The following is a 27,766-nucleotide window of genomic DNA, read 5'->3' as shown; positions in this document are numbered from 1 at the left end:
GTGAAGTATGTTGAAATCTGTCACTATGGGGATGGCATTGTGGCATAGCTGGGTAAGCTATCACTTATGATGTCAGTCTCCTGTATGAGCACTGGCTCATGTCCCAGCTGCTCCACTGCTGATCCAGCTCCTTGCTAATGTGCCTGGGAAAGAAGCATAAGATGGCCCAAGTGCTTGGGTCCCTGCTACCCATGTGGGAGACTCAGAAGAAGCTCCTGGTTCCTAGCTTTGGCCTGGCCTGGCCTTGGCCACTGTGGACATTTGTGGAGTGAACCAGTAGATGGAAGGTAGTCCTCTCTCTCTCTCCCCCCCCATCTCTCCCTTTCTGTAACTCTGCCTTTCAAATAAAATAAATAAATCTTTAAAAAAAACTCTCATTATGATATTGGGTTTGGTAACTGTGTTACGTATGTTCAGGCTTTATTTAAAATGCTGTATCATACTTGTAAACTGGTTTCGTTATCATTATGAATTAATTCTCTGTTTATAGTAATGTTTTCATCATAAAGTTCGTCATTAGTATAAATATACAAGTTTTCTTCTGTTAACATTTCCCTGGTATATGTTTTTCCATTCTGTGGCCATAATACTTTTTGGTTATCTAAGCAATTTTAAAGTAGGTAATTAATAGAGTTTGAAACTAATAAGTTTAGTCTTCTTTCTTACCAACTTAAGGACCTTGGAACGACTCAACTCCAATGATTTCCTGTCTGTGTGTAAATTGTTAGCCAGTTCTATAAGTTTATCTTACTATTGCCTCACAGATATGACATTTTTATTTGCCGGTGCTGTGGCGTAGCATGTGGAGCCGCTGCCTACAGTACAGCATCCCATGTGGGCGCCAGTTCGAGTCCCCACTGATCCAGCTCTCTGTTATGGCGTGAGAAAGCAGTAGAAGATGGCTCAAGTCCTTGGACCCCTCTACCTGCGTGGGAGACCCAGAAGAAGCTCCTGGCTCCTGGTTTAGAATTGGCACAGTTCTGGCCATTGCAGCCATCTGGGGAGTGAACCATTGGATGGAAGACTTTCTCTCTCTCTCTCTCTCTCTCTCTCTCTCTCTGCCTCTGCCTCTGCCTCTCTGTAACTCTGCTTTTCAAATAAATAAATAAATCTTAAAAAAGACATTACTATTATTTTTGTATATGGTCAACGGATGCTTAGATTTACTCAGATGCCCATTATTATTTACTATGTCTCAGACCTTCTATCCAGGATTGTGTTCCTTCTATCTGAAATACTCATTTAAAATTACCTCTACCCCTACTTATCATTTTGCTGTCACAAGAATACTTATAATCGGGGCCGGCGCCATGGTGCAGTAGGTTAACCTCCACCTGCAGGGCCGGCATCAAATATGGGCCCAGTTCTAGTCCCGGCTGCTCCTCTTCCAATCCAGCTCTCTGCTGTGGCCTGGGAAAGCAGTAGGAGATGGTCCCAGTCCTTGGGCCCCTGCACCCACGTGGAGACCCAGAAGAAGCTCCTGGCTCCTGGCTTCGGATCGGCACAGCTCCGGCCGTTGCGACCATCTGAGGAGTGAACCAGTGGATGGAAGACCTCTCTCTCTGTCTCTATCTCTCTCTGCAACTGTGCCTGTCAAATAAATCTTTAAAAAAATTTAAAAAATAAATAAAGTCTTTTAAAAAGAATACTTATTATCTGCAATGTTCTTATCTCTCAAATACACAATATATTATTACTAACCATAGTCACCTTGATATGTGATAGTCAAAGCTCTCAAATCTAGTCTTCTCATCTAACTGAAATTTTGTGTCCTTTGACACATATATCCCCATTTCACCCTGGAGTTTAATAAACACCATTTCTGATTTTGGCTTTTATATTAAAAAATATTACCTGTAGCCCAGATCTGGTTTAAAATGTCTTTCATTTTAACTTTCTTAAAAGATAGTTCTTCTGAGTTCAAAATTCTTTCAGTACACTAAAAGTACACTAAAAGTTAGTATAACTCTCTTTAGCTGTCATTATTATAGGTAGAAAGTTAACCTTAAATCTTGGGCCGGCGCCACGGCTCACTAGGCTAATCCTCGGCCTAGCGGCGCCGGCACACCGGGTTCTAGTCCCGGTTGGGGCGCCGGATTCTGTCCCGGTTGCCCCTCTTCCAGGCCGGCTCTCTGCTGTGGCCAGGGAGTGCAGTGGAGGATGGCCCAAGTGCTTGGGCCCTGCACCCCATGGGAGACCAGGAAAAGCACCTGGCTCCTGGCTCCTGCCATCGGATCAGCGTGGTGCGCCGGCTGCAGCATGCCGGCCGCGGCAGCCATTGGAGGGTGAACCAACAGCAAAAGGAAGACCTTTCTCTCTGTCTCTCTCTCTCACTGTCCACTCTGCCTGTCAAAAAAAAAAAATTAAAAAAAATAAAAAAAAAGAAAGTTAACCTTAAATCTAATGAGGAGTTTTTTTTTTTTTCACATGGTTTGTACTGCTCTCATTTCACTTTTATGATATAGTCTTTTTATTGAGTATTCTGCAAAAATACCATGATGTGCTAGTGTGGGTTTCCTTTTATTCGTCTAGTTTAGGTTTTGTCAGGATTCAAAGGGTGTGCATTTGTCTGAGTGGTTAAGATATTGGCATCCCACAGTTTCTGGGTTCAAGTCCCAGCTCTAGCTCTTGATTCCAGCCTCCTGATAATACACACTTTGTGAGGCATCGGGGTAGGCTCAAGTTGTTGGGTCCCTCACTCCCATATGGGTGACCTAGCTTGAGCTGTCTTCGGGCTTTTGCCTGGCTTAAATCAGCCACAGCTGTTGTGGGCATTAGGCGTGTTAATTTGCATATAGGTCTCTCTCTCTCTCTCTCTCTCTCCAAGAGAAAAAAAATGAATATCTTGCAACAATGTTGAAAAATTCTCAACTATTATGTCCTTGAATATTTGCTCTTTCCTACTCTGACTGCTCTGGAACTCTAGTTATGTATATAAAAGATCTATCTTTTCTACCTTCATGTCTTTCAATCTCTTGTATTTTCCACTTTTGTGCTTTTCAGTGTTATAATATGGTTAATTTATTTGAATTCGTTTTCCCAATTGTCTCTTCAGTTGTATATACTCTGTAATTTACCATTGTATTTTTGATTCCACTATTGTTTCTAATTCTAGACATTTTTGTTTCTTTTACATCACCTTTTTGAAAATTATTTTGCTTTTAAAAGTTTTGATTAGCATGTAATACTTGTACATTTTTATGGGATACATGCACTATTTCAGCACAGCACATATACACAAAACCTAGCAAACCAGGCAAGAAGCCTTTCCATTTTCTTATTTTTCCTTTGTATTTTAAGCATACCAGCTCCTCTTTTTCTGTTCTTTATACAATATATATTATTGTAAGCTATAGTCACCCCATTGTACTGAGGGCCACTAGAATTTGGAATTTCTATCTGAATGTGCTTAATACCTCTAATCCATCCTCCCTCATCTCCTCTACTCCCATGCTTCCAACTCTTTCATAATCATGATCTTGAGTTAACAGCCACTATTTTGATTTAATTTCAGTATATGAAAGAGAATATGCAGTATTTGTCTTTCTGCGTTTGGGTTATTACACTTAAACATAATGGTCTCCAATTATATTCATTTTGCTGTAAATGTCAGGATTTCATTGTTTCTTATGGCTGAATGATATTCCATTGTGTGTATATACTACATTGTTCCTTATAGTCTCTTATTCCTTGCTCATTATCATATTTCAATAAGTTTTAAAATCTTAACCACTTTCAATAAAAGTTACTTTATGTATTGTGTGTGATGGTTCTACATTTTAAAGTCCATGAGTCGTATTCTAATGCTTCTTCTTTCTGTGAGGTTTTACTCAGGGTGGCTTGTTTATTTGTATGTTTTGTAACTTTTAAGGAAATTACATGAGAGACAGAGAGAGGGTTTCCAGCTACCAGTTCACTTCCTAAATGCCCACAACAGCTGGAAGTGAACAAAGCTGAAGCCAGGATCTGTGAACTCAATCCAGAGCTCTCATATGGTTGGCAGGAAACCAAGTATTTGAGTCATCACTGCTGCCTTCCTGGGTTCAGATTAGCAATAAGCTGAAACCAGGAGTGGAGCTTACACTTGAACCCTGGTGCTCTGATACAGGATGTGGGCATCTAAACAACCCAAATGCCTACCCGTGTTTTATAACTTTTGACTGTTAAATGCTCATTTTCTTTAGACCTTTATCAGTTGGACATTTAAAGCCTACTCAAAGTTATATTCTTCTATAGAGGATTTGCTTTTGCCAACTAATCATCATTAGTACTGTTGATTGGGGATCTCTGGTTTTGGGTTTTCAGACCTCATTAAGTATCATGAACTAGGACTACAAAACCATCTGAGGACCACTTGTGGTTACACATTCTTACGAGATATGTATTTTATCTCTCCACCTGGAGCTAAGATGAAACCAAGCAATTTTCCTTGCTATCCCCTTTCTAAAAGACAGATGTCGTTCTTATTAAAGAGAATGCGTACGGCTCTTCAGTGCACTACCATTATGTGACTCCACTCCTTGGGCAAGCCTCTGTCTTCCTCTCCTATTTCCCTCACCTTTTATAGTTATCAAACTAGAAATTTGAGAGCTCCTAGAGTTTGGTAAAATTCTCAGGGCAAAGTCTGGCTTTGATACTCATTTATCTCCAGGATTTCTGCTTTCACTTCCTTTATTGCTTGTGTGAATTCCTTACTATCATACTAGTTCCTAATTTAAATTTAAGAGATTATTTTAATACTTTACTTAGCATTTTAGTTGTTTTCATTGGGAGGGTCATTCAGGATATCTAGCAAGACACACTCCTAGACATAGAAATCTTCAGCCATGCTTCCTTCCTGTCTCATATTTAACCAGGTTATTAATTCCTGTCTTGCTTTCTGTTTAGGGTCCTTGTGAACCTTCAGTGACATAGTGGATATCAAAAGTGCTATAAGCTATAAAGCACTCTTAATTGGCAGTAGTTTGCTATTGTAACTAAATGGCAAGCCAAACCAGTTATTTGTGCTTAGAGGACAGAGATTCAAAGTGTAAGGGAAAGAGAACTCATTTCCAATTGAGGAAATCAAGGAAAACATCATGGAACTGGCTTGTGAGCTGAGCCTTAATATTTAAGAAGTATTTGCCCATACAAAAGTGGAGGAAGACATTTCATAAGGAAGGAACCACAAGCACAAATGTATTGCCTATTCCCAACTGGGAAGCCCTTGGTCTGTTTCTTGACTATCAGTGTTTTTCCAGTGGCACAGCGGCCTGTACTGTTTCATATAAGTTCATACCTCGTCTACCAGAGAGATTCCCCAAGCTGCCATAGTTGCCTACACTGATTCTGAATGGGATCCTTAAATTTCAGGATCTTTGGTCTAAATCAGACTACTCTGGATATAGGATGACATAAGGAACATTAGTAGAAATACATTCCCACCAGAATCGCCATGTGTATAGAAATGGCAGACATTGGAGTGTGCTGTAGCGGGGGAGGCTTATTATGGAACAACAAGCACTATATTACTGAGTGCATAGTCAGGAGATGAGGCACTGGACATTTGCAAAATCAGCAAACCATGTCACTGATCATTTTAAAACATAGATTACGTACATTACAGTGAAATGAAGTGGAGAATTTGAAGAATGGCAAAATTCTGGTTGTAATTAGCAATTTCAGAGTAGAGGAAATCCTATGGGAGCTGGAAAAAATAAGTTCAGTCTCTATCTCCCTTGCTCTACATATTGGGATCCTGAGACCAAGAAAGGGGAAAGGACCTACGTGAGTTTACCTATTGGTTAGTGGCAGAAGCTGGTTTCCTGATTCCTGGTCATGTGCTCTTTCCCTTTGTATCATAGACTTATCAGAAACCCAATGAATTGCTGTACCATGGGTACCTTTAACTAGGAATAGGAAGGGGAAGCAAGAGCCTCAGTAAGACACTTGATGATAGGTCTGGAGACCATTATTTGCCCTAGAAATACTCATCTGAAGTTTGGGGAAGAGGCTTTTGGAAATCATGAACTCACATATACTAGGCATAACTATCTCTCTTAGAGTGGGTGGTTGTGAAGACAATTCCATTATGATACTGCTCCTTCTTTATTCTTTTTTCTTTTATTTGACAGGTAGAGTTATAAACAGTGAGAGAGAGAGACAGAGAAAGGTCTTCCTTCCATCGGTTCACTCCCCAAATGGCTGCTATGGCAGGCGCTGCACTGATCCGAAGGCAGGAGCCAGGTGCTTCTTCCTGGTCTCCCAAGTGAGTGCAGGGGCTCGAGCACTTGGGTCATCCTCCACTGCCCTCTTGGGCCACAGCAGAGAGCTGGACTGGAAGAGGAGCAACTGGGACCAGAACCCAGTGCCCATATGGGATGCCGGCGCCGCAGGCGGAGGATTAGCCAAATGAGTCAAAGCGCTGGCCCCTCCTTTATTCTTGACAGGGCTGCCTGTGTTCGAGCCAACCAGCCCTTCAAGCAAGAAACTATTATGCAGCGATTTTGAGGTTAGGTTTTAGTGCTTATAGAAACAGCCTTGAGTCTAGACCTGAAACACTGTTAGCCAGTGCCTCGGTTTCTTTATCTATAGGAGGATAACTATGCTTAGTTCATAGGGTTAATGGGAGGATAATAACATATATGGTATAAACAGCTTAGACTTAGCATTTTCTGGCACCTAGTAAGTGCTCAATACAACTTACTATTGTTGCTGTTGTTAATTCCACCCTTGAGTTAATCTCTGCCTCACTTCACTTACTCTCTTAACACAATAAATCTTAGCATAAGCTTCAATATATCCAAAATAATTATGTTACAGCTTTGTTAAAAATTCCTTAGTTATCTCAGCTGGTGTTCCGTAATCAGTTGTGAGGTACGGAGAGTAATGCATTAATAAAATTCTAAACATTGAAATTTATGGATAAGTTCCTTAAAAATATACTATCTATGGTTCAAATGTTTTCCTTTCAACACTGTTGCCTCATTTACATGCATATTTGCTTTCTTAAGTGAGAGATAAAAGGGGGCTCAGTGATAGCTGGGGGTCAGGAATTGTAACTACCCTGGTGGCTCCCTTGAGAATGTATCACATGTGTGGCAATTTTCATTCACATGTAGCTACTGAGAACGACTAGCCTGAAAAAAGAAATTCTATTTCTTAACAGGATGCATCAGCCTTTCCACAGCAGGTCTTATACCAGACTCCAACTCTTATACTGTGCTAGTTCCCACTTGCTTTGACTGTCCCCAAACAGAAGCCATATTTTTCTTGTCTCTTATGCAGTTGTTCAAGCTGTTCCCTCTGCTTTGTTTGCTTGTGCAGCTACCTTCTCTTCCTGTGAAATTTCATCTCATTGTTCAATGCCAAAGTCAGATATTATCTCCTCTAGGAAGGTGGAGTATTACATCCTCTCCTCCAGAACTTTTTTTTATTTCCTGCTTGGAAATTGAGGACTAACTTAGCTAATTTCTAGCAGCCTGCACTACTTCTTCAACACAGTGCTATTGCTCTGCTCTGGAGGCCCCTGTCTGCCATTTGGAATCCCTGTGCTAGTGACTGTCATCTCAGTAATGCCATGTCAAGTGCAGATGGGACAGGAAATGCATTCTGTCACCACAGAGACCTTAAAACACATTTCAAGAACTGTACGGACTAATTCCGGTGTCTTTCATAGATTGGTAGTGAGGAGATGCAGACTGGAAGGTAAGAAGAGCATCTGTTTTGGACTTAAGGCTATAACTTATTCAGGAGTAGTTTTTGGATAAATCATTAGACTCAGTTTCCCTCCTTGCAAAACAACCCTAATTCCCAACCTATCTGCCTCTTCAAGATGCTAGGAGGTTTACGTGAGGTCATGAAACACTGATCATGTATCTGGCAGTGTTCTATGAATTAAAATGGTGGCAAGGTCTTCTATGGCTCCTTTTTCCCTTTGAGATAAAGGCCGATCTGTTTATTGTGGTTCAAGGGCCCTTGTTGGCTTTGCTTTTACCTCCTTCTCTACATACATCTCTCATAGCCATACCTTTCTTCAAGCTCTTCCCTCAGGTTAAACTAAATTATTTTCCATTTTCCATATAATCCTGCTGTCTCTGGCTTGAGGAAGAGTGTCCTTTTCTCTACCCCAGCCCCACCTTCAATTAACTTGAGTCATAACCCACATACTGGAAGCTCCATGAGAGCAAAAACCGTTTATGATTGCACCAATCAATAACTATTGAAAAAAATGGCACAACAAATGGATGAAGGGAACATCGGATACTGTGTTCCAATGAGGGATTCTTGCAGTCTTTTGAGGCAGTGAGATTTTCCAACAAGATGTATGTGACTCTGACAATACTGGCCCTTGGCAGTGGGTACATAGTTTAAAAGGGCCTACTCCCTTTGGGGACAAGTGTCATTGCTCAGGCCTCTCATACAATTTTCATACTCTATTTACCTATTTTCTGATCTGAATTTTCTTCAATTGATCAATAGTAGTTGCATATGTTTATGGGGTATATTATGAAAATTTGATACATGTATATAATCAGGGTAATAGGCATTTCTCTGCTTAAAATACCATTGACTTATGCTAGGATGCTTTGAACTCTTCTCTTCTAGTGCTTTATAGTTCTGTCTGCTTTGTTGCAGAACATTAAAACTTATGCCAACTATGTATTTTGGTATCCATTATATGGCCTCCCACTATGTCTCTTTCCTCCTCCCCTTCCTAGTCTCTAATGACCACTACTCTACAATCTATCTACTCCTTGGAAATTGTGTCTTTTATCTTCCACATATGAGTGAGAACTGCTCCAATGGGAGTGCAAGGAGGGCTATGTGCACAATCTGGTTTAAACCAGTTGGTTTTGGTGTGGCGCCGTGCTGATTGGCAGCCAGATTGAGTTCCACAAATGATTTCTCCTAGCTTGAAGGCCCCTGGGGAAGAAGTGAGACAACAGGCGAGGCTGTGGCCTGAAAAATGGTGACAGGATAATCTGAGGATTTGAATCATCTGCATCTGCCTATTAACTCAGAAAGCCAAGTTCTCATTCCTCAGTGTGTCTTTTAAATCTTTCTCATTGCTTCTGCAGTCCTTATTCCAGCTCCCATAAAACTTGTCTCCTTTAACCCTTCCCTGTAGCAGCATAAAGAAAGTCTCTTAGAGCAGGTGGTAGGTGGAGTAAGTATTGTGGTTAGGGTTGAGAATCTTGCTCTGCATATGTGGGAGCCAGACATGAAAATACAGAGACTCTTCAGAGCTATGAGACAGCATGAAAGGGGATGGTAGGGATTTGTAGGTGCTCTGCCACCTTGGCAGACTGCCTTCAGGCACATGAAAGGGCCAGGAGCTGAGTGTTCTAGGGCTGGTCTCTTGCCACAGGTCCTAGTTCACAGTAACATCCATCAAATTTCGTGGCTGAGCTTCTTCATATGAAAAATAAGTTTGGGTTAGACAATGTCAAAGGTCTTAAAGGCAGCTATTCTAAATCAGAGATCAGTCCAATCTCTTTGAAGGGAAGGATGTGGGATGGGCAGCAGGGGGTGTGGTAGGTTGAAGTCCCAGATGGTCTGGCCTAAGGAATTTTAATAGATTGTAAAGTCACTGAAGGCACAGATAGTGCATGGACTGGGGCTTAACTCCCACTTATCTCTGCTATTCATGGTATAATCTCAATGGTAAACAAATTATTTCACATTTGAGCCTCTTCCTTATCCATCAAAGATCTGGCATTTTTTATTACATGGGACTCAATTGATGTTTTGACCCTCTGCCCCCGATTTGTTTTGTGAATGTTTGTGATTCTAGCTCCAGAACTCTTCTCAGGGTAGTAAAAGTCCCTTTCCTTTCACCCTACGTCATCATGAAGACATTATTGTAGTTTGCAGTAACCGTTGTGCCTACACTGGAAGCCACTTCACATCTAGTCTTATTCATCACCCAATATAGATTGTTTACATAGGAGAAACTGGAAAAGGAAGAGGGATTCCTAGTGTCATCTAGTGGCTCCTAGTGGGTCAGAATCCTAGTGATACACCAGCTGTGTGTCCGTGAGCAAGTTATATATAGGACTCCAGAATCCAGGTTCTTTTCAACTTAGGTGTCCTAAGGCTCCCTGACTTTGCTTTGCTACTTCTTGGAAAACCTATGCTAACCACATCATCACTTTAGGTAGGATCTGAATGGTGAGTGATGATGTGTTAAGGGGGCTCTTAGGTTATTCTCTGTAGATGTATAAGAAGAGGACTGCATAATGGTGATCAGAGGGGGCTCCTCTGGAGGCAGACTCTGACTTACACACAACTCACAAACGCACACTCTGTTTCTTACTTAAGACACTCACAAACCCATATCCCATGAATTTCTCATTTTCTTCTTCTCTTCATCAAGCCCTGATATCAGGAAAAAAATTGAGAACTTCATCTACTCTTAGGTAGTCAATGATAAACATGGCTCAGTGTGGGACCCCTGAGGTTCTGGCATTTGTAGGAGGAATAAAGCCAGAGCAAACAACCTAGCAGCTGTGTCACATGTGTTCTCATTGAATCTCCAACACTTCCTAGGGGGGAGGGATGTATGGTGGTAACCCCTATTACTAGAGAGGACCTTGAGGCATATGGAACATCCAGAACAAATCTGTGACACCTCCTTGATGGCCTGTAAGTCAACATACAGAAATTCAATCTGGAATCTTCCAAGCACTCACACTGGGAAGTGACAGAAAGGGGACTTGCTTGAGCTGAAATCCCCAAGAGAAGACTGATTTGGATTCCATCTTGGTGGTCCAGGATGGCATGAACTCTAAAAAACAGTGAGGTTATGAACTTATTATCTGAGTACTGTTCACAACTAGGCAGTGACGCCACCATTTTATGCTCTCACAAGCACGAGAATGTGAGTGTAAGCTGTTGGGCCCTGCTTGGCTTTGTAGTGGCTGGCAAGCTCGGGATTTTCTCAGGAGAGGCTGTGATGGACAGCCAGTGTCTATCTGTGATTTTTAGTCAGATACTGTTATTTTGGAGGTTCCACGTCAACCTACGCTAAGGCCAACACAGGGAAAATCTAAAAATCCTGCAAAAAGATTTTTCTTTAAAATATATGAAAATGAAAGTAGCATAAAAGGCCACTGGGCATGATACCAATGCTTGACTTCAAAAAAGCTGGTCAATAAAAAGAGCTAATTAAAAGAACCCTGATGACATTCATCTGAAATTTTAGACGGTTTTATGTTTTAACAAATTAACAACAGTGATAAAGAGGACATTAGCAGCTTTTGTAGGGTCTCTTTGTTAACGATAACTTGAACCCGCAGACACACCAGAGGCTGAGGCCAAGTTTTAGCTGGCAGATCAGTAAGGCAATAATTCACACAGTGGATGACATTTCTGAAAGTAGACGCAGAGACAAATCCAGAGTCACACATGTATTCCAACAAACAAGATTCTGCCATTTTTTAATTGTATTTAGAGCAACAAAAAGATTTCAAAATTACAAAAAGAGAACAGAACACTAGCGCTTGGGGCTGCTTCTGCTGCCCAGTGGAGGCCAAGGGCCACTGTGCGAACTGAAGCCCCATCAAAAGAAGTTTCAAGCAAATTTAGTTTCTTTTTGTAAAACAGAAAACAAAAACAAAACAAAACAAAACAAAAAACAACTTCGTATGATGTTTTCTTTCTCTCTCTCTTTTGTCTCTCTTTTTTCCCTCAACATCGAAAATTAATTCTTATCTCTGGTTACATAGTCTGTTCCCTCCTGCTGCCAAATTAATCTCAAGGACAGCACAAGAATGTCATGTCCGAGGCACTCCCTAATCAATGTTCCAGTCTAGGAGAAAGCAGAAAGGTGTCACTGGGTGGCAAGGAATTCTTGGTTTTTGTTGTGTGTGTTTGTTTGCTTGGGGCATCTTGGGGCACCAAAGTGGCTTATGGGCCAGGACAACCCTATAGGCACTCCACTGCAGGACAGTTAGCACCAAGGGCTAAGGTTGTAAGATACTTCAAGCCTGGCTTGTCTCCTGTGCAGACTACAGGGTCCCAGTCTGTGAGGCAGCAGCCAGAAAGGGCACCACCACAGAAGCAACCACATTTCAGAATTGCCTTTCCTTTGAGGGTATGGTACATGTGTGTGTTCCAGTCAATGGTCATGGAATTTCCAGCTACATGACTATTTAGTTAAGTAGCTCATGTGAGAACTGTTTGAGGCCACAAGGGCCACTTATTTCACAGTTTCTCATATGACTCCATAAAAGGCTAGGAAATATGGGCAAAGAAATAAACCCATATCCCTCTTAGACTAATTTGGAATTGGAAACCAACTGATGCACATTACATACTTTCTGGCCAAATAAAATGAAGAAAAATCGAAGCTGGGTCGAAGGCTGTCTTTCATTCTAAAATTCCACCTAAATGTTCAAATAGCTACCGCAGCCTTTTGTTGGGGGGGGGGGGATGGAAGAATTCCAAATAACTTGCTGCAATTTGTTCAGACATGTGCTGAAATGTCTGAGGAAGAGTGGCTAATATGGATGTGTCTGCCTTCACCTAGAAATGGTTGAGAGTTGGGAGGCTCTGAGTAACAGATCCCAGTGTCAAACTCATACTCAAAGAGAAATACCCCTAACTGTGGGCAGAGGTGGACCTGTATACCTACAGAGATACAACTTCTATTACACTGACAAGTTCTAACAGAGAAAAACACATTGGCATTTTTCAAAGTCTTTACAGAACATATTCAAAACCAGAATGAAAGCACAGAGACACCCAGTAGCAAGAGCACCTCAATCGCAGTGGAGGGAATTGGTATAAAAGATGGAGCACTTGCTCCAGGTTCCCAAGTGCAGGCAACCGCCCTTTTCTGACAAGGATGGTGAAGACGAAGGAACAGCCTTCCTTCTCCCAAAGGCTCAGTCCCAATAGGGGGTGACTGGCCAGTTACTTGGGCAGGCCTTCAGCTATGAGCGTGGGCCTTCCCTATGGGAAATCTCAGTCAGGTCCAGTGAGTCTTCACCATCCTTTCCACATTCATCTGTCTTATGTTAGTAAAGTGCAATACGTCATGTACCCGATGCTTTTCCCCCACTCTGTCCCTTCATAAGACCTGGAGCTCAGGCCCAACCAGGGCAGAGATGTCTTAATTTTTCAATCAATCCAGGTGTCTTGTCCATTCTGAGAGAGATAGCAAAATGTAACTACAGCCTCTCTCACAAGCACATGGCATCAGATATGACCTGGAACCAAACATAAAGGTGCAGAGAAAGATAAAGCTATTAGAACACATTATATCTATATATATATAATTCAATTTTGAAACATGGATACAAATACTCATTTACAATATACTTCAACTTTCTGCCTTAAACTGCAGAAAACTTTTTATGCCATCCAAGTTGGGCAGAAATGAGGGTTTCTGCCTGCTGTCCTTCTAGTGCAAAATCTAGTCCTTTAAACACATCCCTTCTCAACAAGGGCTTCACATCTTCAGAGAAGCTAACATGGGCAACAGAAAACACAGTGGCCAAGACCAGCTCTATTTCCAACCATGCATTGATGGAGCTTCAAGAATTTGCTTAGCAATTATTAGAGAAAAGGAACGCTAGTTCTGCTTATAAAATCACTTAATGAAGGACCCACAATCCCATGTTTTCCAAATAATTTTCAACGCTTCTAAAAATGCATATTGTGAGGAAAAAACCCTACAAAACTCTTAAAAGTCAGTCACCAGCAAAGTCTGTTAGTCTGTCTTTGGATAGCTTACCAAAATGGTACTAATGCTTGTTCTCTCCCTGTCCTTAAAAAATTTGGCATCTTAGCAGATACACTGTAATCTTTGGTTACATAATGTGATGCTTTCAAATCTTTTTCTGTCTTTTTAAATAGTACTTTCAAAGAATTTCAAAGAGATCAGTGGTGAGAACAGATATGCCTATAAGGACATCACGGGCAGAAACTTTCTTTTCCAAGAAATTGCACATGCTAGATGGCTTATTTTGACTTTAAGATGGGGACGGGATCTGGTTCTTTAGTATTTCTGGTTCTCGTGACCCCTCAGACAGGGTCAAGCATGAAAACGACTCCCTTGGCCCAGTGCCCTCTCACCTGGGTCACTGGCATAGGACAATGAGTTGTCATTCTCTTGTTTTGCCAGGTTGTGCAGGGAGAACAGAAAAAAAAATGCAGGATATGCAGGATAGTTACTATGTTGTCTGGAGAAGGTCTCATGAAATGCAGTGCTGGCACAGGCTAGAAAGGGGCAGAGGGAGTGGCTTGGGCTTTGTGTCCTGCTGAATATCAAGGGAGAAAAGGGGGAACAAGGCCACATCTGTGCTGTGCCTAATGAAAATGATGCTTAGAATCTTCCTGAAGCTCAAAGTTAGGTCATTTTTGTAGTGTCAATATCAGGTAGATGGTGGACATACTTTCTCTTAAAGTACAAGTCAAACAAGTCAAATACATTCTGTTATATATGTCTATAAGTATTTAGAAAGAGTATGAACAGGGAGGCATTTTAGCATCAGCACATTATTTGTTAACCTGAAAAATCACCTCAGCAAATACCCAAAGGACAGAGTGAAGCTCTTGTTTTTTTTTTTTTTCTTTTTTTTTTTGTTTTTTTGAGTGCCAGTGAACACACATAAAAATATACATACTACTGATTTTCATTTTTCAAAGATATATGACAGAATCCTTCCAAAAATCCCTTTCTTGGAGTAAGGTAATTAAAAAAATAATGAACTTTCCAAGAACAACAATGTTGCCTGTGGCATAGAAAAGCTATGGAACAAAGAATCGAACCCCCATGTTAGCTCAGAGGCCAGGCCCAGGCAAGAAGCCCAATGAATGAGAGTTGAAACTGCCACAGGACTCTTTTCTTTGACCACAGAGTTCATGACTTTGGCAGCTGACAGCAGCTGGGCCCTCCTCTCCGTGCTCCTTCTTTTTCTCTTCCTCACTCTCCGTGTACATCAAGCCCTGCAAACTTCATTGCAGATGCTTCCCGCGACTTGTCCAGTAGATGATCCTCATCTTCCAGCTCACCAGGTGAATGGTTGTGGGAGACCAGTTCTTCAAGGGTGAGCACAGCGTACCAACTACATGAACTCTGTAGAGCAGAGTGCGTGCAAAATGAGACTTCTGTCTATTATACTGGCTGGAACATCAATGGCCAAAAAAAAAAAAAAAAAAAAAAAAGAAAGAAAGAAAAAGAAAGAAAGAAAGAAAAAAAAATCCTCCCCATTTTATCCATGGGAGAACAACGAAGCTGAAACCTCCTTTGCTCACTCAAACCCCAGTGCAGTAACAGTAGGCTAAAAACCTTGTTTAGACCATTTTTCCTTAGTCTTGCCATCTGGAAATTCAGAGCAAACCAGTTGTTGTTGCTTTCAATTACAATGCTGTTTCACTTGATTTTTTTGGTTCTTGCAAATGAAGAACATATATTCACAAAGGGTCAAATTTGGGCAATCTGTCAAGATGATTTTGATAGAGATATGGAAAGAAGAGCCTCTAGTATTTACAAGGAGAGTTATTAAAGAGATACAATTGAGTCTGTGTACCACAAAAGATGAAAATCACTTCAAAACAGATGTAAAGGAGCTGTTAAAATGTAACCTAGTTTAACTGAAAAGAGTGGTGATTTTTTTTCTGTTTAAAACAGCTAGAAGTGATCCTCTACATAAATCAGATGATGTTATAAGAAAGAAAATCAGAATTTCTCTATCCTACCCCAGAAAGGGACTCTGCTATCTTTAGTTTTGCCCAGCAATCTTGCATTGGCATGTCACCCATTTTAGGTTCCCCTATCCCTTATTATTTAAAGAAGCTGTTTTGAAAGTTTATTTGAATATTAATGTCAACACAGAAAACTATGGAAACCCATGTGGATAAATCATGTCATTCTGAATTTATCTTCTCAACAAGTAGAGTGAACCAACTGAAAAATGGGCAGCTTGGAAATTGCCCCTGATTTCTTGAGTTTAACATATGATCAGCCACGTGAAGAGGTGGTGGTCAAGATGAAAAGAAAAATAGGTGGACATTCCTCTTCGCATTTGAGGTTGGGGAACAAAATCCACAGAATAGAGGTGTCCCAAAGCATGATATGAAATCAGTGTCCCGGGAACATATCGTGAGTTTACAGGGTGCAGCCTACTGACGTCACACCAACCGGACCTTTCCAAAGGAAGCCACAGTTCTGCAGAACATCTCAGTATTTCAGCCTCCCTCTAATGGATAGGCAGCAACAATGGTGGGGAATCGGAGGATGGCCAATGTGAGAGCCCCGAATCAGCTGCAGAGGAGAATGGTAAGTAACCTCGCCGGATGGTTCCCATCTGGCTTTAGGTTTTGCCTAAAGTCAATGTCTCCTCTTGGTTCTTTCTTCTCATGACTTCTGCACGTGGATATGCTGGGTGGCAAGTACAGCATTTACAGGGTCTCTGGTTCTAATGTCTTTCTTTGTTCATCCTTGGTAACTGAGTTTTTATTTTCAACTTTGATCTGAGTAGCTGCATGAGCTCCTCTGAAGAAGGAATGGACATTTGTCCACATTGTGGGAGGATATCAGCTCCGGGGGACAAGGGCAAGACGCTCACTTGTCCTATCCCTCTGATACCATCTTACCAGTTTGCGGAAGGGCTCCAGCGATCTGACAGTTGATGAGAAAGTTTTGAGACAATAGTCAACTACAGATAGATGTCAGTGCTGCTGGCCTGCTAGCCATTTTGGAGGTGGTGGGTCTCTTAGCAAAGAGTCTGTGGACAAGCCCAAAGAAGTGAACAAGAATCACCGCCATGACTGAAATGCAATGTGGTGAAGTTCAGTCCCACAAAAACACTAAAGGGACTGTGGAGAGAGCTTGTGGCCACATGAAGTCGGACAGAAAACTTCATTCAGGTATTTTAAAGATGGGAGAAAGAGTGGTATTAGTGAGAGGTCAATGTCCTAGGCAGAGGAATAGCTAAGTCATCACTTCCTTTTCCTCTGACTCCAACTGCAAGCTTCTCCCTGGATCACACATGGGAAATCAGTCCTGGATCCGAATGGAGCTTTAAAGGGTCAGAGCTCTCCTCTTCTTCTCAGTGGTCTGACTCTTCAGTGGAAGCGGCCAAGTTTTGGCTAAAGATAACATTCAACTCAAAGCTCTTAGAAAGCCATTGAGAGTCAATTTGAGGATAGAGGTAGAGGATGAGAGAGAAGATTTGAGATGGGAAGGTGTTTACATGCAGACAAGTTTTCAAACAAGAAGCACATCTGTATTACAATGAATTTCACTCCAGGACCAAGGCTGTGGGCAGTTAATAGTGATCTATCTGCCCTCCTGGTCCTCTCCTAGCTCTGTCACTCCCCCTCCAACTCGGTTCTGAGATTGCCCTAGCCTCTAATGGCAATAGCCATTGGCAAAAATAAAGTCTCCCAGGGAGGGGGAGGGGAAACCAAAGCACTGACTCCCCATGGGCCTGCAATTTTCACCTTCTAGTCACTGTTGGCCTCATTGGGGATTTCTATTGTTTATCTCCATTTTTTAAGAAGGAAAAAAAAATCCTAGCAAGGTTCTTTTTTTTTTTCTGTTGAGTTTTTTGTCTTTTGCTTTTTTTTTTTTTTTTTTTGGTTTTGTTTTTGTTTATTTTCCCCAGATGCTCTTAGTTCTCTAAACTTCCCGTGGCATAGGTAAGTAAATGTTTGTGTGGCTGGCACACAGCATGGTGCTGTAAACAAGCACAACTTTAAACTGGGCCACGTGAGGATCATCATATATTTAAAGAAATACAACACCATTCAAAACACAGATAGGAGCCACAAGAGGGAGCAGAGTCTGAAGGTGCCATGGGAGAGTCAGAAAGGGAAGAAGAAAAAAAAAAGGAAGAATAGAGAAAAAAAAGCCCAGCCAATAGAACTCAGGAACATGTTCATGACAGATTGTACGTCAATAGAGGGAATTCCCCAAGGCACTGCAGAGAAGTAGTGCAGTTATAACAGGCAGAAGACATCAGAAAAAAGGAGTGCGGTGGAGTTAGGGAAATGGACACTTCCAAAGCTTCACTGCGTGTGGAAATAGATGGGCTTGACTTTCCCAGAAAGAATCTTGGGCACTTGCACAGAGATGATCTCTGCCATCATTTCTGGAAAGTCTACGCTCACCATGTGAGACTTAATAAGCAGGTCAAAAGTGAACTGGTGCAGCTCTCTTGCAATCTGCAGGGGACAATAAGAGAGAGAGAGAAAAAAAACAGGGTTGACAAGGAGTTGGCTTCTGCCAGACTCTCCCCCCATCTCTTATTTCTGCTTCTTCCAGTTTTTTTGTCCCAGCCCATCTTCTTGATCTTTTCCCAGGAGGCTGTGTGTGTATGAGTGCAAGTGAGAGAAAGAGAAAGAGAGAGTGAGAAACAGTCTCCAGGGAGTCCTTGAGGGCTCGCAAGAGATCACTTACATCATTGCAAGCTCTCTGGTTCAGGCCTGGATGTTTCTCTTTCACAGTACACACACACACACACACACACACACACACATCCTCACTCCTTCTTACACACACACAGGCGAGTTCATATGCATATGACTGTGAAGAAAAGGCACAGCACCCAGATCTGTTTGGTCTGCCTAGAGTATTCATTTGCTCGAAGTGCTTTCCTTGAATCCCAACTGCTCTGTCCTCAGCTCCTCCACCCCTTTCACAACATCCAGCTGGGACACAGTGACCTGTGTTCCCCTCTTCACTACTGCATTTTGTCTCTGGACTACACTCAAAGGCATAGGCGAATGGAAGCACCACCTAGTAGGTGGTGCCAGACCCAAGAGGATCATATTATCATATTGCTCTATCAGGCTGCTCTCCTTGATCAAGCACCCTCCATCATTTGCTTACAGGCTGCACAGAGTCCAGGAGCTTGGTGAGCTGGTAGAAGCGCCTTGAGCAGGATGTGGGATTTTTTCGTTTGCATGCAATGATACGATCGAGTTCCTTGATGTAGTTCATTCGAAGTTCATCAAAGAATTTTTGATTTTTCAGCCCATCCACTGGAACTGATATGGGATGAAGACAGAATGGGGAGGGGAAGCATGCCCACGAAGGAGCATTAGACAAAACACCAAATTTTCTGACCACAAACTTGACCCCCACCCGCACAGGGAGGGAACATCTACTTGACTTCCTATCAGCTGAAGTCTGTATGTCTGGGGCCTTCAAATCTCTCATGGAGAGTTTAGAGAAAAGTATAGCTGGATGCAATCTGAAAGGGAGTCAAGGAAACAAAATTAACTGAATCTTTGCTCTTTTTACTCTTCTCATGTACCCATTTCTTAAGATCCTACATCTTATGTCATTCACAGTTCAGCTCTGATTTAGCAAACTAAAACACATGACTTTGCATATCCAATTTTGCCTCCTTTCTCCTTCACAGAGGCAAAGGCAGTACTGCGCTTAGGGGAGATATTAACAAAGGATTCCTTGGCTTTCAAAAAGAACCCTTCTGAGTTGCTCACATAGATTTCAGGCTGTTGGCAGAAGAGGAAATCCCTCTTGCTGTACTATCCTGCAAGGAAAGAGTATAAGGGTACTACCAAAAGTCCATGGTAAATGAAATTAAAGTGTGGAGTTCATTTTGGTGCACAAAATATTGAAATGTATGCATGGTTTGTTCATAATACACATTTTCCATGAACTTTATGAAGATCTCGCATACAGAGTACTCCCTGCTTGCTTCTATAACCGCAGCTGCAGAAGTATTCAGTGACCTAGTATATTCAGCCACAAGGTCTTATCCCAAAGAGAAATTGGGAGTAGGTGGGAACTGATGGAGGATGAACTCTGGTAAAGAAATTGACCTCTATCCATGAAGTTGGTCTTTGTTAGGATACAGGATGCTGATGGAGAGTGGAGGGGATGGGGGAAAGAATGGAAATGTCCAGGAACTGACTTCTCTCTGATAATTGTTTAATGGTGAAAGTGGCCCCTCTGAACTTCCATGCCCCCAGGGGCATTCCCTGCACCTCTAAGCACTTACTAATGCTGAAGAGCAGCAAGGCTTTCATGCACAGGAATTCCTGGGGCGTTATTTGGAGCCATCCAAACTCTTGAGAGAGGTGCCTCATTCGGACACACTGGCTGTACATCCGGGACTTGTGCATACGGTACCTGGGAAGGAAACACACAAGGGAAGAAGAGGAATGAGATGAGGCTTAAAGTTAAGTCCAGAAGGAATGTCTATAGTTGTCCTCTTTCCCTATGATCTCCAAAGAAAGCTTGTTGTTTCTCCTGTTGATGCTTCAGTGACAGGGAACAAGGATGTTCCTTTTTCACTCATCTTCTCTGGTCAGAATATGGGTCAATATATGGAAATCCCAGGTTTCCTTGCACCTTCTGTTGCTCTAGACAGGGACAGGAAAGCACAACCAAATGAACACAATTGGATAAGCACTTTGTCTGCCTCCAGTTTTAGCATCACAGCTAGAGCTAGAAGCTGCATCCCAGGCAGCCCAACCTGGGAGAATTCTAGAGGAAAGGAGCCAGCAATCAGTTCTTAACATAAGGACATAAAGATTTGCAAGTGATCACAGGTGTTCAGCCTGTTAGTCCCCCTGCTTGCCTCTTGGTTTAAATGCCATTTCTCATGCTAGCAATTGAATAATTTCTTCAAAAATCCCCAATGATGTGGTTTCCACAGTGTTCTTTCAAATTGCGCTCCAGTTCTTAAGTCTGCCAGGGAGGGTTGCTGACTGTCTAATCTCAATGTTCCCTGCTGAAGTAGAACCCTCTACCTCATATACTGGCTGTTCCTTACCCCAGTTTGGGATCTGTAAACACATGTGAGATGCTTTTATTATAGTGACTTATAAACAGATCATCGCATTATCACCTATAATTATGTGGGGAAATGTGCAAGGCTTGGAAAACTTTTCAGAGGGGAGAAACCTCTCTGTTCTGTGACTGGCCATGGCATGCCTCTCAGGGAAGACATGATATCCTCCTGTAGTAGGCCTTCTGGGTTTCAGCACCTAAGAAATGAAGTGTGTGTGTGTGTGTGTGTGTGTGTGTGTGTTTAAGACAGAAACTCGTAGCATGTGGATAAGGGAAAAGGAATCTGACACACACTTAAGTGGTAAGGACAAGGACTTCCCACATGGATCCTAAAGGCTGTGGTTTGACATTTTGGTCCCCAAGTCACTAGCCTGGTGCATAGGCCAAGAAGGCCTGGCATTGCCTGTGTGGAAGCTCAGCAATCTATCTTAGAGAGATTTTTGGCCCTGCTGGAGAAAGAGGAAAGGAGACAGTGTAGAATTACTCAGTTCAGGCTAAAGCCCAATTACAAAGAGGACTTCTTTAGATGGTATTACAAGTCAGTTGACCAGAACAGTGTTGTTCCAGGCTCTTTGACTATAGGAGACTTTTAAGTCTCTTTTTATTTATTTGAAGGTAGATAAAAAAAGAACAAGAGAGATATTTTCTGTCTCTTGATTTACTCCCTAAATGCCCAAAATAGACAGGGCCTGTCACTCTAAAGCCTGGATTCAGGAGCTCAATCTGGGTCACCTATGTGGGTGGCAGGGACCCGCATACTTGAACCTTGCTGCTTCCCAGAGTGACCATTAGCAGAAATCTGGAATAGGGATGAGAGTCAGGACTCAAACCCAGACACTCTGATATAGGATTTGGGTATCCCAAGCAGTGTTTTAAACAGTGCATCAAATGTCTGCTCCAACTCTAGAGAGTTTTTAAATAAGATCTGCTGATCCTGGGGCATGGGCCTACTCCAGACTCCACTGTATTTCCATACCTCTACTGAAGCCAACATGGCAATGTTTTGGTCATTGAGATCATTATCCTGGTATGGAAGATTTCTAGAAAATTGCTGCAGGTTCTCAGAAGCTGGAGAATGTAAGGTAGTGGAGGGGAAAAGGCAAAGGAAGTAATTCAGAAAGAAAGGGAACAGGAAGGGGAAAGAAAAGGCAAAGGGAATAAGGAGAGAGGTAAAGAAAGGCAATGGAAAAGAAAGTGGCAGGTAGCAAATGAGAAGCAGAAATGAGAGTGGAAAATGAAGACTGGGAGACACTGAATACAGTGACTGGCACATAGTAAATGTTCCATAAATGATATGTTGGAAGATGCTATTCTGATACTATTCATCATTTTGCAGACAAGATTTGAAGGTCAGAGAAATTCAATAATTTATCCAAGATCACATTACTAGGGTTCAGGTTCATTATTCTTATAGCACATGGTCTGATAAAAGGGAAGGAAAGAAGAAAACAGGGTTGATGACAGGGATTGGGCCCAGAGAGATCAGTAAATGGTTTGGCCCAGCTTGGGAAAGTCCTTCTCCTTCTCTTTGGCCTTCAGAATCCCCATAGGTACCTTGATGAGACTGGTAGCAATTAGTGGTTCTCAACAGTGCCCACTAGAAATGTGTGGGGGCACCTGGAGCCATCAGAGTGACTAGAATCCTATTTAGTAGGTAGTTCACAGGTGCTAGGATGCTCAGCCTACCAATATGCAGGGATGTTTTGAATAATGAAAAAAATTATTCTTCTCCAAATGTCAATAGCATCTACATTGAGAAAAACTGCTGTAGATCTTTGTGGAGACCCTGAGAACTCTAACACAGTGAGTTCCAATAGGAAGTAGAGGCTACTGGTTGTTTTAAGAGCCCTGAAACTTGATCGGTCTACTGGGGGGAACCCTGTTATGTGTGTTGATATGATGGGTTTGGTTGAGTCAGAAAGCTGGGGTGGGATTTCATATGCTTTCTCAGAGACAGAGAAGGAAATAGGGACTTAGAAAGTCACCAATCATCACCTTTCAAAATTGCAAAGGTCTCAGGACTCTGAGAAAGATGGAGCAGGTGCTCAAGAAATTGATTCAATCACTCAGTGACATTAGGGGTTTGAGGGTAGAAGACAAGCATGTAGAAAGTTTTTCAAGGCCTACCCCCAGAAGATGGCATCACATGTAACTCTTTGGAGGTCTGGAAACCACAAAGCGGGTGATGCCAAAAGCCCAGTGGTTATTCTTAGCTTCTGGCTAGCAGGGCTGGCAGGGTTGGGAAAGGGCAGCTGGGGACAGTCACCTTCTCTTGCATGGTACTTCTGTACTGTAAGGAACCAATGGCCTGTAGATTTTATTTGATGGCTCTTCTGTGCTAAAGGGATGAAGGAGAGGAAAGATCAATTCCTGCTCTGACCAAAAGGCGTCCCTATGATGAGACTAATTCAAAATCCTTGGGAAGGTTTTTTGGACTAGCTTCATTCATAATGTCATTGAGAGTGACCTCAAACAGTAGATATAGAGAAGATTACCACTATTAAGGAAAGAAGGGATTGGAAAAGAATTTATTTCTCTTTATTTCTTCCCTTCTATGGGCCAGATATTCTACATCAATTACTTCCCATTTATTTGTCATAATTAAACATTCAAGAAGGTTCTATTGTTATTGGCAGATGGGGAAATAGAGGGTCAAGATTAAAGATCTTGTCCAAATATGATGATGTAGGCAATATGACAACTGAGATTTTAGCAGAGAAGTATAGAAGTCCAAAATCTGTGCCTATAGCTAAATTAATAAAGAATAATTAAAGCTGGTGGCAAGGCAGGAACTAATTAAATCTGCTTAAGGGAAGGGAAATGGCAGAGCCAAGGTACACAACTGGAGATTGGTAGAGCTGCTTTTCTTCATCAGTCATCACCATGAGGTAGAAGAACAGCTGGATGTAATGCTTACATTAATTTTTAAAAAGATTTGTTTATTTTTAAAATGTTTTTAATTGAGAAGCAGAATGACAGAGAGGGAGAGAAAGATGGAATGAGAGAAAGAGGGATGGGAGAGACAGAGAGAAAGAGGGAGAGGGAGAGGGAGAGGGAGAGGGAGAGGGAGAGGGAGAGGGAGAGGGAGAGGGAGAGGGAGAGGGAGAGGGAGAGGGAGAGAGAGAGAGAGAGAAAGAGAAACTTCCACCCATTGGTCCACTCTCCAAACGCCCACAACAGCTAGGGCTGGGCCAGGCTAAAGCTAGAAGCTAGGAAGCCTATGTCAGTCTCCCATATATGTGGCAAGGACCATCCAGGTGATAGGAGATAATTATTCCCCTACCTCCCAAGTGCATTAGTAGGAAGCTATATTGGAAGTGGAATAACAGACTCAAACCAAGACTCCCATATGGGATATGGACATCACAAGAAGTGGCATAACCTGCTGTACTACAATTCCTGCTGCTGACATACTTTTGAATCTTGTATCCCACATGCAATAGCTGTGTGACCTTGAGTGAGTCATGTCTTTTTGCTGAGCTTGACTTTCCCCACCCATAAAAAAGCGGGGGGAGGGGGAGCTTTCTATAAAAAGGAGAGATCAGGTTACTATGAGGACTTGAGATAGGATTTTAGAAAGTTTTTGAACTATCTAGTATAGTCCTGGCATAAAGTAGCTGCTGCACAAGTGGTGACCCACAGCAGTGCTCTGTGGGTAGCAAAGGGATCAAAGGAATGTTATTTCTCACAACCAGAGTCTCTCTGCCTCTTCCGGATGTTTCTCAGATTGAAGAGGAGGAATTTTTACATGAGTTCCTGAGATGAGCTACTAATCAGGCCAGAAGTACAACCACAAGCTGAGGACTGGGTCTTGGATAGGAAAGGGGTGGCCTCAGCAACACTGCTCTTGCTTCCCACCACTTGACCTTCCAGTCAGGGCAAAGCCCCCTCAGATTGAACTGGCTGGCTGGGACCTCCACTGTGCCATCTGTAGGTCAAATTGTTTAAACTCCACTGTCGGCCGCATCACCATAGCCACCAAGCAGGCCTGGCCAGGCTACTGCATTTATGTGATGTCTGGACCCAGGGAACTTACTCATTGAAAACCAGGTCAGGGGCAAAATACAGCATCCTGGAGTTGACATTGGTGAAGGATCGCCAGCCCATGGCAAACACCATGAGTCCCATCCAGGAGTACTGGATGACTGCCATCTGGTCATCCACATGCAAGTTACGGAAGCCTGCAAGAGAAGGGAGAAAGGCAGTGGTCATTCTGGGCATTCATGGTCTGTGACAACCGTGGGCCTCTCCTAGGCTGAGACTGTGGCACTAGGTGGCCCCTGAGGAGCCTCAGGAGTCATTAAGGCTGTTTTCTGAAGGGTGGAGGGAGATAACAAAGTACGTAGTAGGGCTGATATTCCTTGCCATCCCTGTTTCACTGAGCTGCTCAAGTGAGATGATGATGGAGACAAAAAGTGCATTGTCAGTTGGAAGAGAATAATAATCTAGCACTTACTGCTTTCAGTGTTTGAACTCTTTCTAAGCACTTTACATATATTACCTCCTTTAATCTGCAGGGTAAGTGAGTAAAGCAAGTACTATCACTAACTCCATTCCGTGAATTAGTAAAAGTGAGTCAAAGAGAGGTGAAGGAACATGTCCAAGAACATATGGCTGGTAAGGAGCAGATCAAGTTCCAAGGTCAAAGCAGTCTAGACTCCAAAGCCTATATTCTCCATCACCATACTTTTCTGAAGATACAGTGGAACAATCAATTCTCACACACACCCACACTTTTCACTTTACAAAGCTCTTTTCTAGCTGTAATTTGATCCGATTCCTTTAACAAACCTGGGAGAGGGATATCTGTACTTTTCAACATCTAGGAGACACCTTGACAGCCATTGCCTTCTCTACAGCACCTCCAGGCTCCCTCTCTTCTCTTTGACCCTATTTCTTGATCAAACTCATTCTCTCCATTCTTTTCACGAAACAGGTACCTTTTCCCTCTTATTTTCCTACTCCACTGCCACAACTACCCACAAACACACCCCCTGCCTACACTAGCTTCTTGCCACTTGCCTTCTCACCATTCAAGTCCCAGTCATTCGGAAAATCTTACAACTTGTTGAACATATTATGCCTTCACATGCCTCTAGTAGCTCAGCTATCTCTGCACAAGCAGTTGCCTTTTCCTAGAGTGCATTCCCCCTCCACAGCCTTTCCATCTGATCAACACTTAGTCATCTTTCAAGTCTTCATTCAAACACTGCCTCCTCTGTGAGGCCTTTTCCAAGACATTCAAGTAGCAAGCTTGAGGATGCTTTATTCGCCTTCTCATTGCACGTTGTGCAGTCACATGATTACAGTGCTTATTTTACAGCAGTATTTACCTGTATTCATGCTTGTCTCTTCCACATGATTTAGAGCTTCCAAAAGATAGGTACTATATCTTTTTGTTCTTCTTTGCCTTATACTTAGCACAGTCCAGGTATTCAAGTGATGGAATATTACTTAAACAGATAGTTAAGGATACTCAATTTTTATTCTATTTTGTAAAATGGAAATCAGAAGATCTCCAAATTACTTCCCTTAAGCTCAGAGAACAGAGGTTTCCAAAGCCTACCTCCACAATAACACATAGGTAGAAGAGATATGGACACATACTACTGGAAGATTTCAAAAATTGGATGTTTAAAGTTGTAAAGGCATGATGTCAGAGATCATCTGGAGCAGTGCTACCTTTCTCTTTGCCATAACAAATCTGGAACTATAGGAAATTTTATGTTGCTATACCTCACTAGAAATGCTTCCTTGAATTTAGGTCAAGCCTACCACTTTCCTGTTGACCTCAGATAGCCCTCCCAATAAGCCCAGAGGGTAGGTGGTATGACAACTAGCTTACAACAAGGAACTGGAGGGCAAGAAAAGTTAGCTGACTAGCTTAAGATCATGTAGACTACCAGTGGAACTGGGTATCATGTAGACTACCTGGAACAGGGATAAGAATCCAGGTGCTCTTATTTATTTATTTTATTTTTTTTTTTTGCCAGTGGTTTGTCCATTCCACTGCTGAAAGTCACAGCTCAGGAAGTACCAAGATCATTGCTTTCTTTTACCATATGCTCAGGTCTGAAATCTATACTATCCAGACACATTGTTCTGCTTCATTGGCCCCTGCCCACTCAAACACCCCTTTTCCCTTTCTTTGCTTTTAGAATCCAAGTCTCTCAGACATCAGGGATTTTAGAGAGTTCCCCATTCAAAATTCCCTGTGCTCCTAACCTCCCAATCTTACCCCACCACCACTTCCAGTGTACTGACATGCTGACTGATTAGAGCCTCAAGCTCCAGAGTAGTTCCTCTCTTGAGCCCTTCTATATCAGACTGCCTGGAGCTGACCTTGCTAGTAGGAAACAAGAATCAGGGTCTAAGCATATAACATCCAAGTATCTCTTGGAGAAGATATCCGAGAGCTTAAATCCTGCATTTTTGGGATGGGAGGCAGTGGGAAGCAAGGAAAGTCTGGCTGTTATCTTTGAATGGACATGTAACTGTGAGGGCACATGGAGGGATGAGGAATAAACTGTGCAACAATCAAGGAATCTGGCCATACTGATGCTTCTTTTTCCCTCCATGGGATGTTAGAGAACTAACAAAGATGATACAAAATGGGAAGCTTCATTTGGCTGTCACATTGGCTATTAGTGAGAGCTGTTCAGCATTCAAGCCTAATGACTGTGCAGCTATCAGTAACATGGACAGCTAATTTTCCTATAGATCCAATACGATGGAGACATTCTGCTATTGAATGCCCAGATTTTGAAGTTGTCTGTTCGGGTAGCATGGCCATGAGGGGAAGACTTAAGGAAACAGTAAGAAACTTCAGCCCTGCAAATGTCCTTAGGCATGCAGCCATTCAATACTTATTTGCTACTGTGTTAGGATAGAAAAGAGACATTCTCAGGTTTTGAAGCACACCAATCAGTTTATGGAAGCAGGGAGAGTTTCTTTGATACTCTAATTACTTTCTCATTAGCATCCAATTCACATCACATTTTTACAATCTGC

At 42.2% G+C, this 27,766-nt stretch overlaps 1 protein-coding gene and 1 long non-coding RNA gene across 3 annotated transcripts in view; one reads left to right on the top strand and one right to left on the bottom strand.

The window, feature by feature from the left end:
- The window catches only part of LOC149119633 (uncharacterized), a 40,558-nt gene extending 22,861 nt beyond the window's left edge, over window positions 1–17,697 (top strand). The window contains exon 2 of one of the 2 annotated variants that reach the window (XR_016227756.1): window positions 800–17,697. This is a non-coding gene — a long non-coding RNA (uncharacterized LOC149119633). Of the gene's footprint in view, window positions 1–764 lie in introns of both variants that reach the window. The other variant, XR_016227757.1, reaches the window with a different exon arrangement.
- A 199-nt stretch (window positions 17,698–17,896) lies between these two features.
- The window catches only part of AR (androgen receptor), a 187,898-nt gene continuing 178,028 nt past the window's right edge, over window positions 17,897–27,766 (bottom strand). The window contains exons 5-8 of the mRNA NM_001195724.1: window positions 24,792–24,936; window positions 19,962–20,092; window positions 18,824–18,981; window positions 17,897–18,156 (exon numbers count right to left, since the gene is read on the bottom strand). Coding sequence (NP_001182653.1) covers window positions 18,001–18,156; window positions 18,824–18,981; window positions 19,962–20,092; window positions 24,792–24,936 — 590 coding nt within the window. The 3' untranslated portion in view covers window positions 17,897–18,000. The remainder of the gene's footprint in view (window positions 18,157–18,823; window positions 18,982–19,961; window positions 20,093–24,791; window positions 24,937–27,766) is intronic.

This window comes from Oryctolagus cuniculus, chromosome X (assembly GCF_051225735.1).
Source record: "Oryctolagus cuniculus isolate XC-2025 breed Fujian yellow rabbit chromosome X, ASM5122573v1, whole genome shotgun sequence".
Taxonomy (NCBI): Eukaryota; Metazoa; Chordata; class Mammalia; order Lagomorpha; family Leporidae; genus Oryctolagus; species Oryctolagus cuniculus.
The sequence above is the reverse complement of the archived record's forward strand: the minus strand, read 5'-3'. Positions and strand labels throughout refer to the sequence as shown.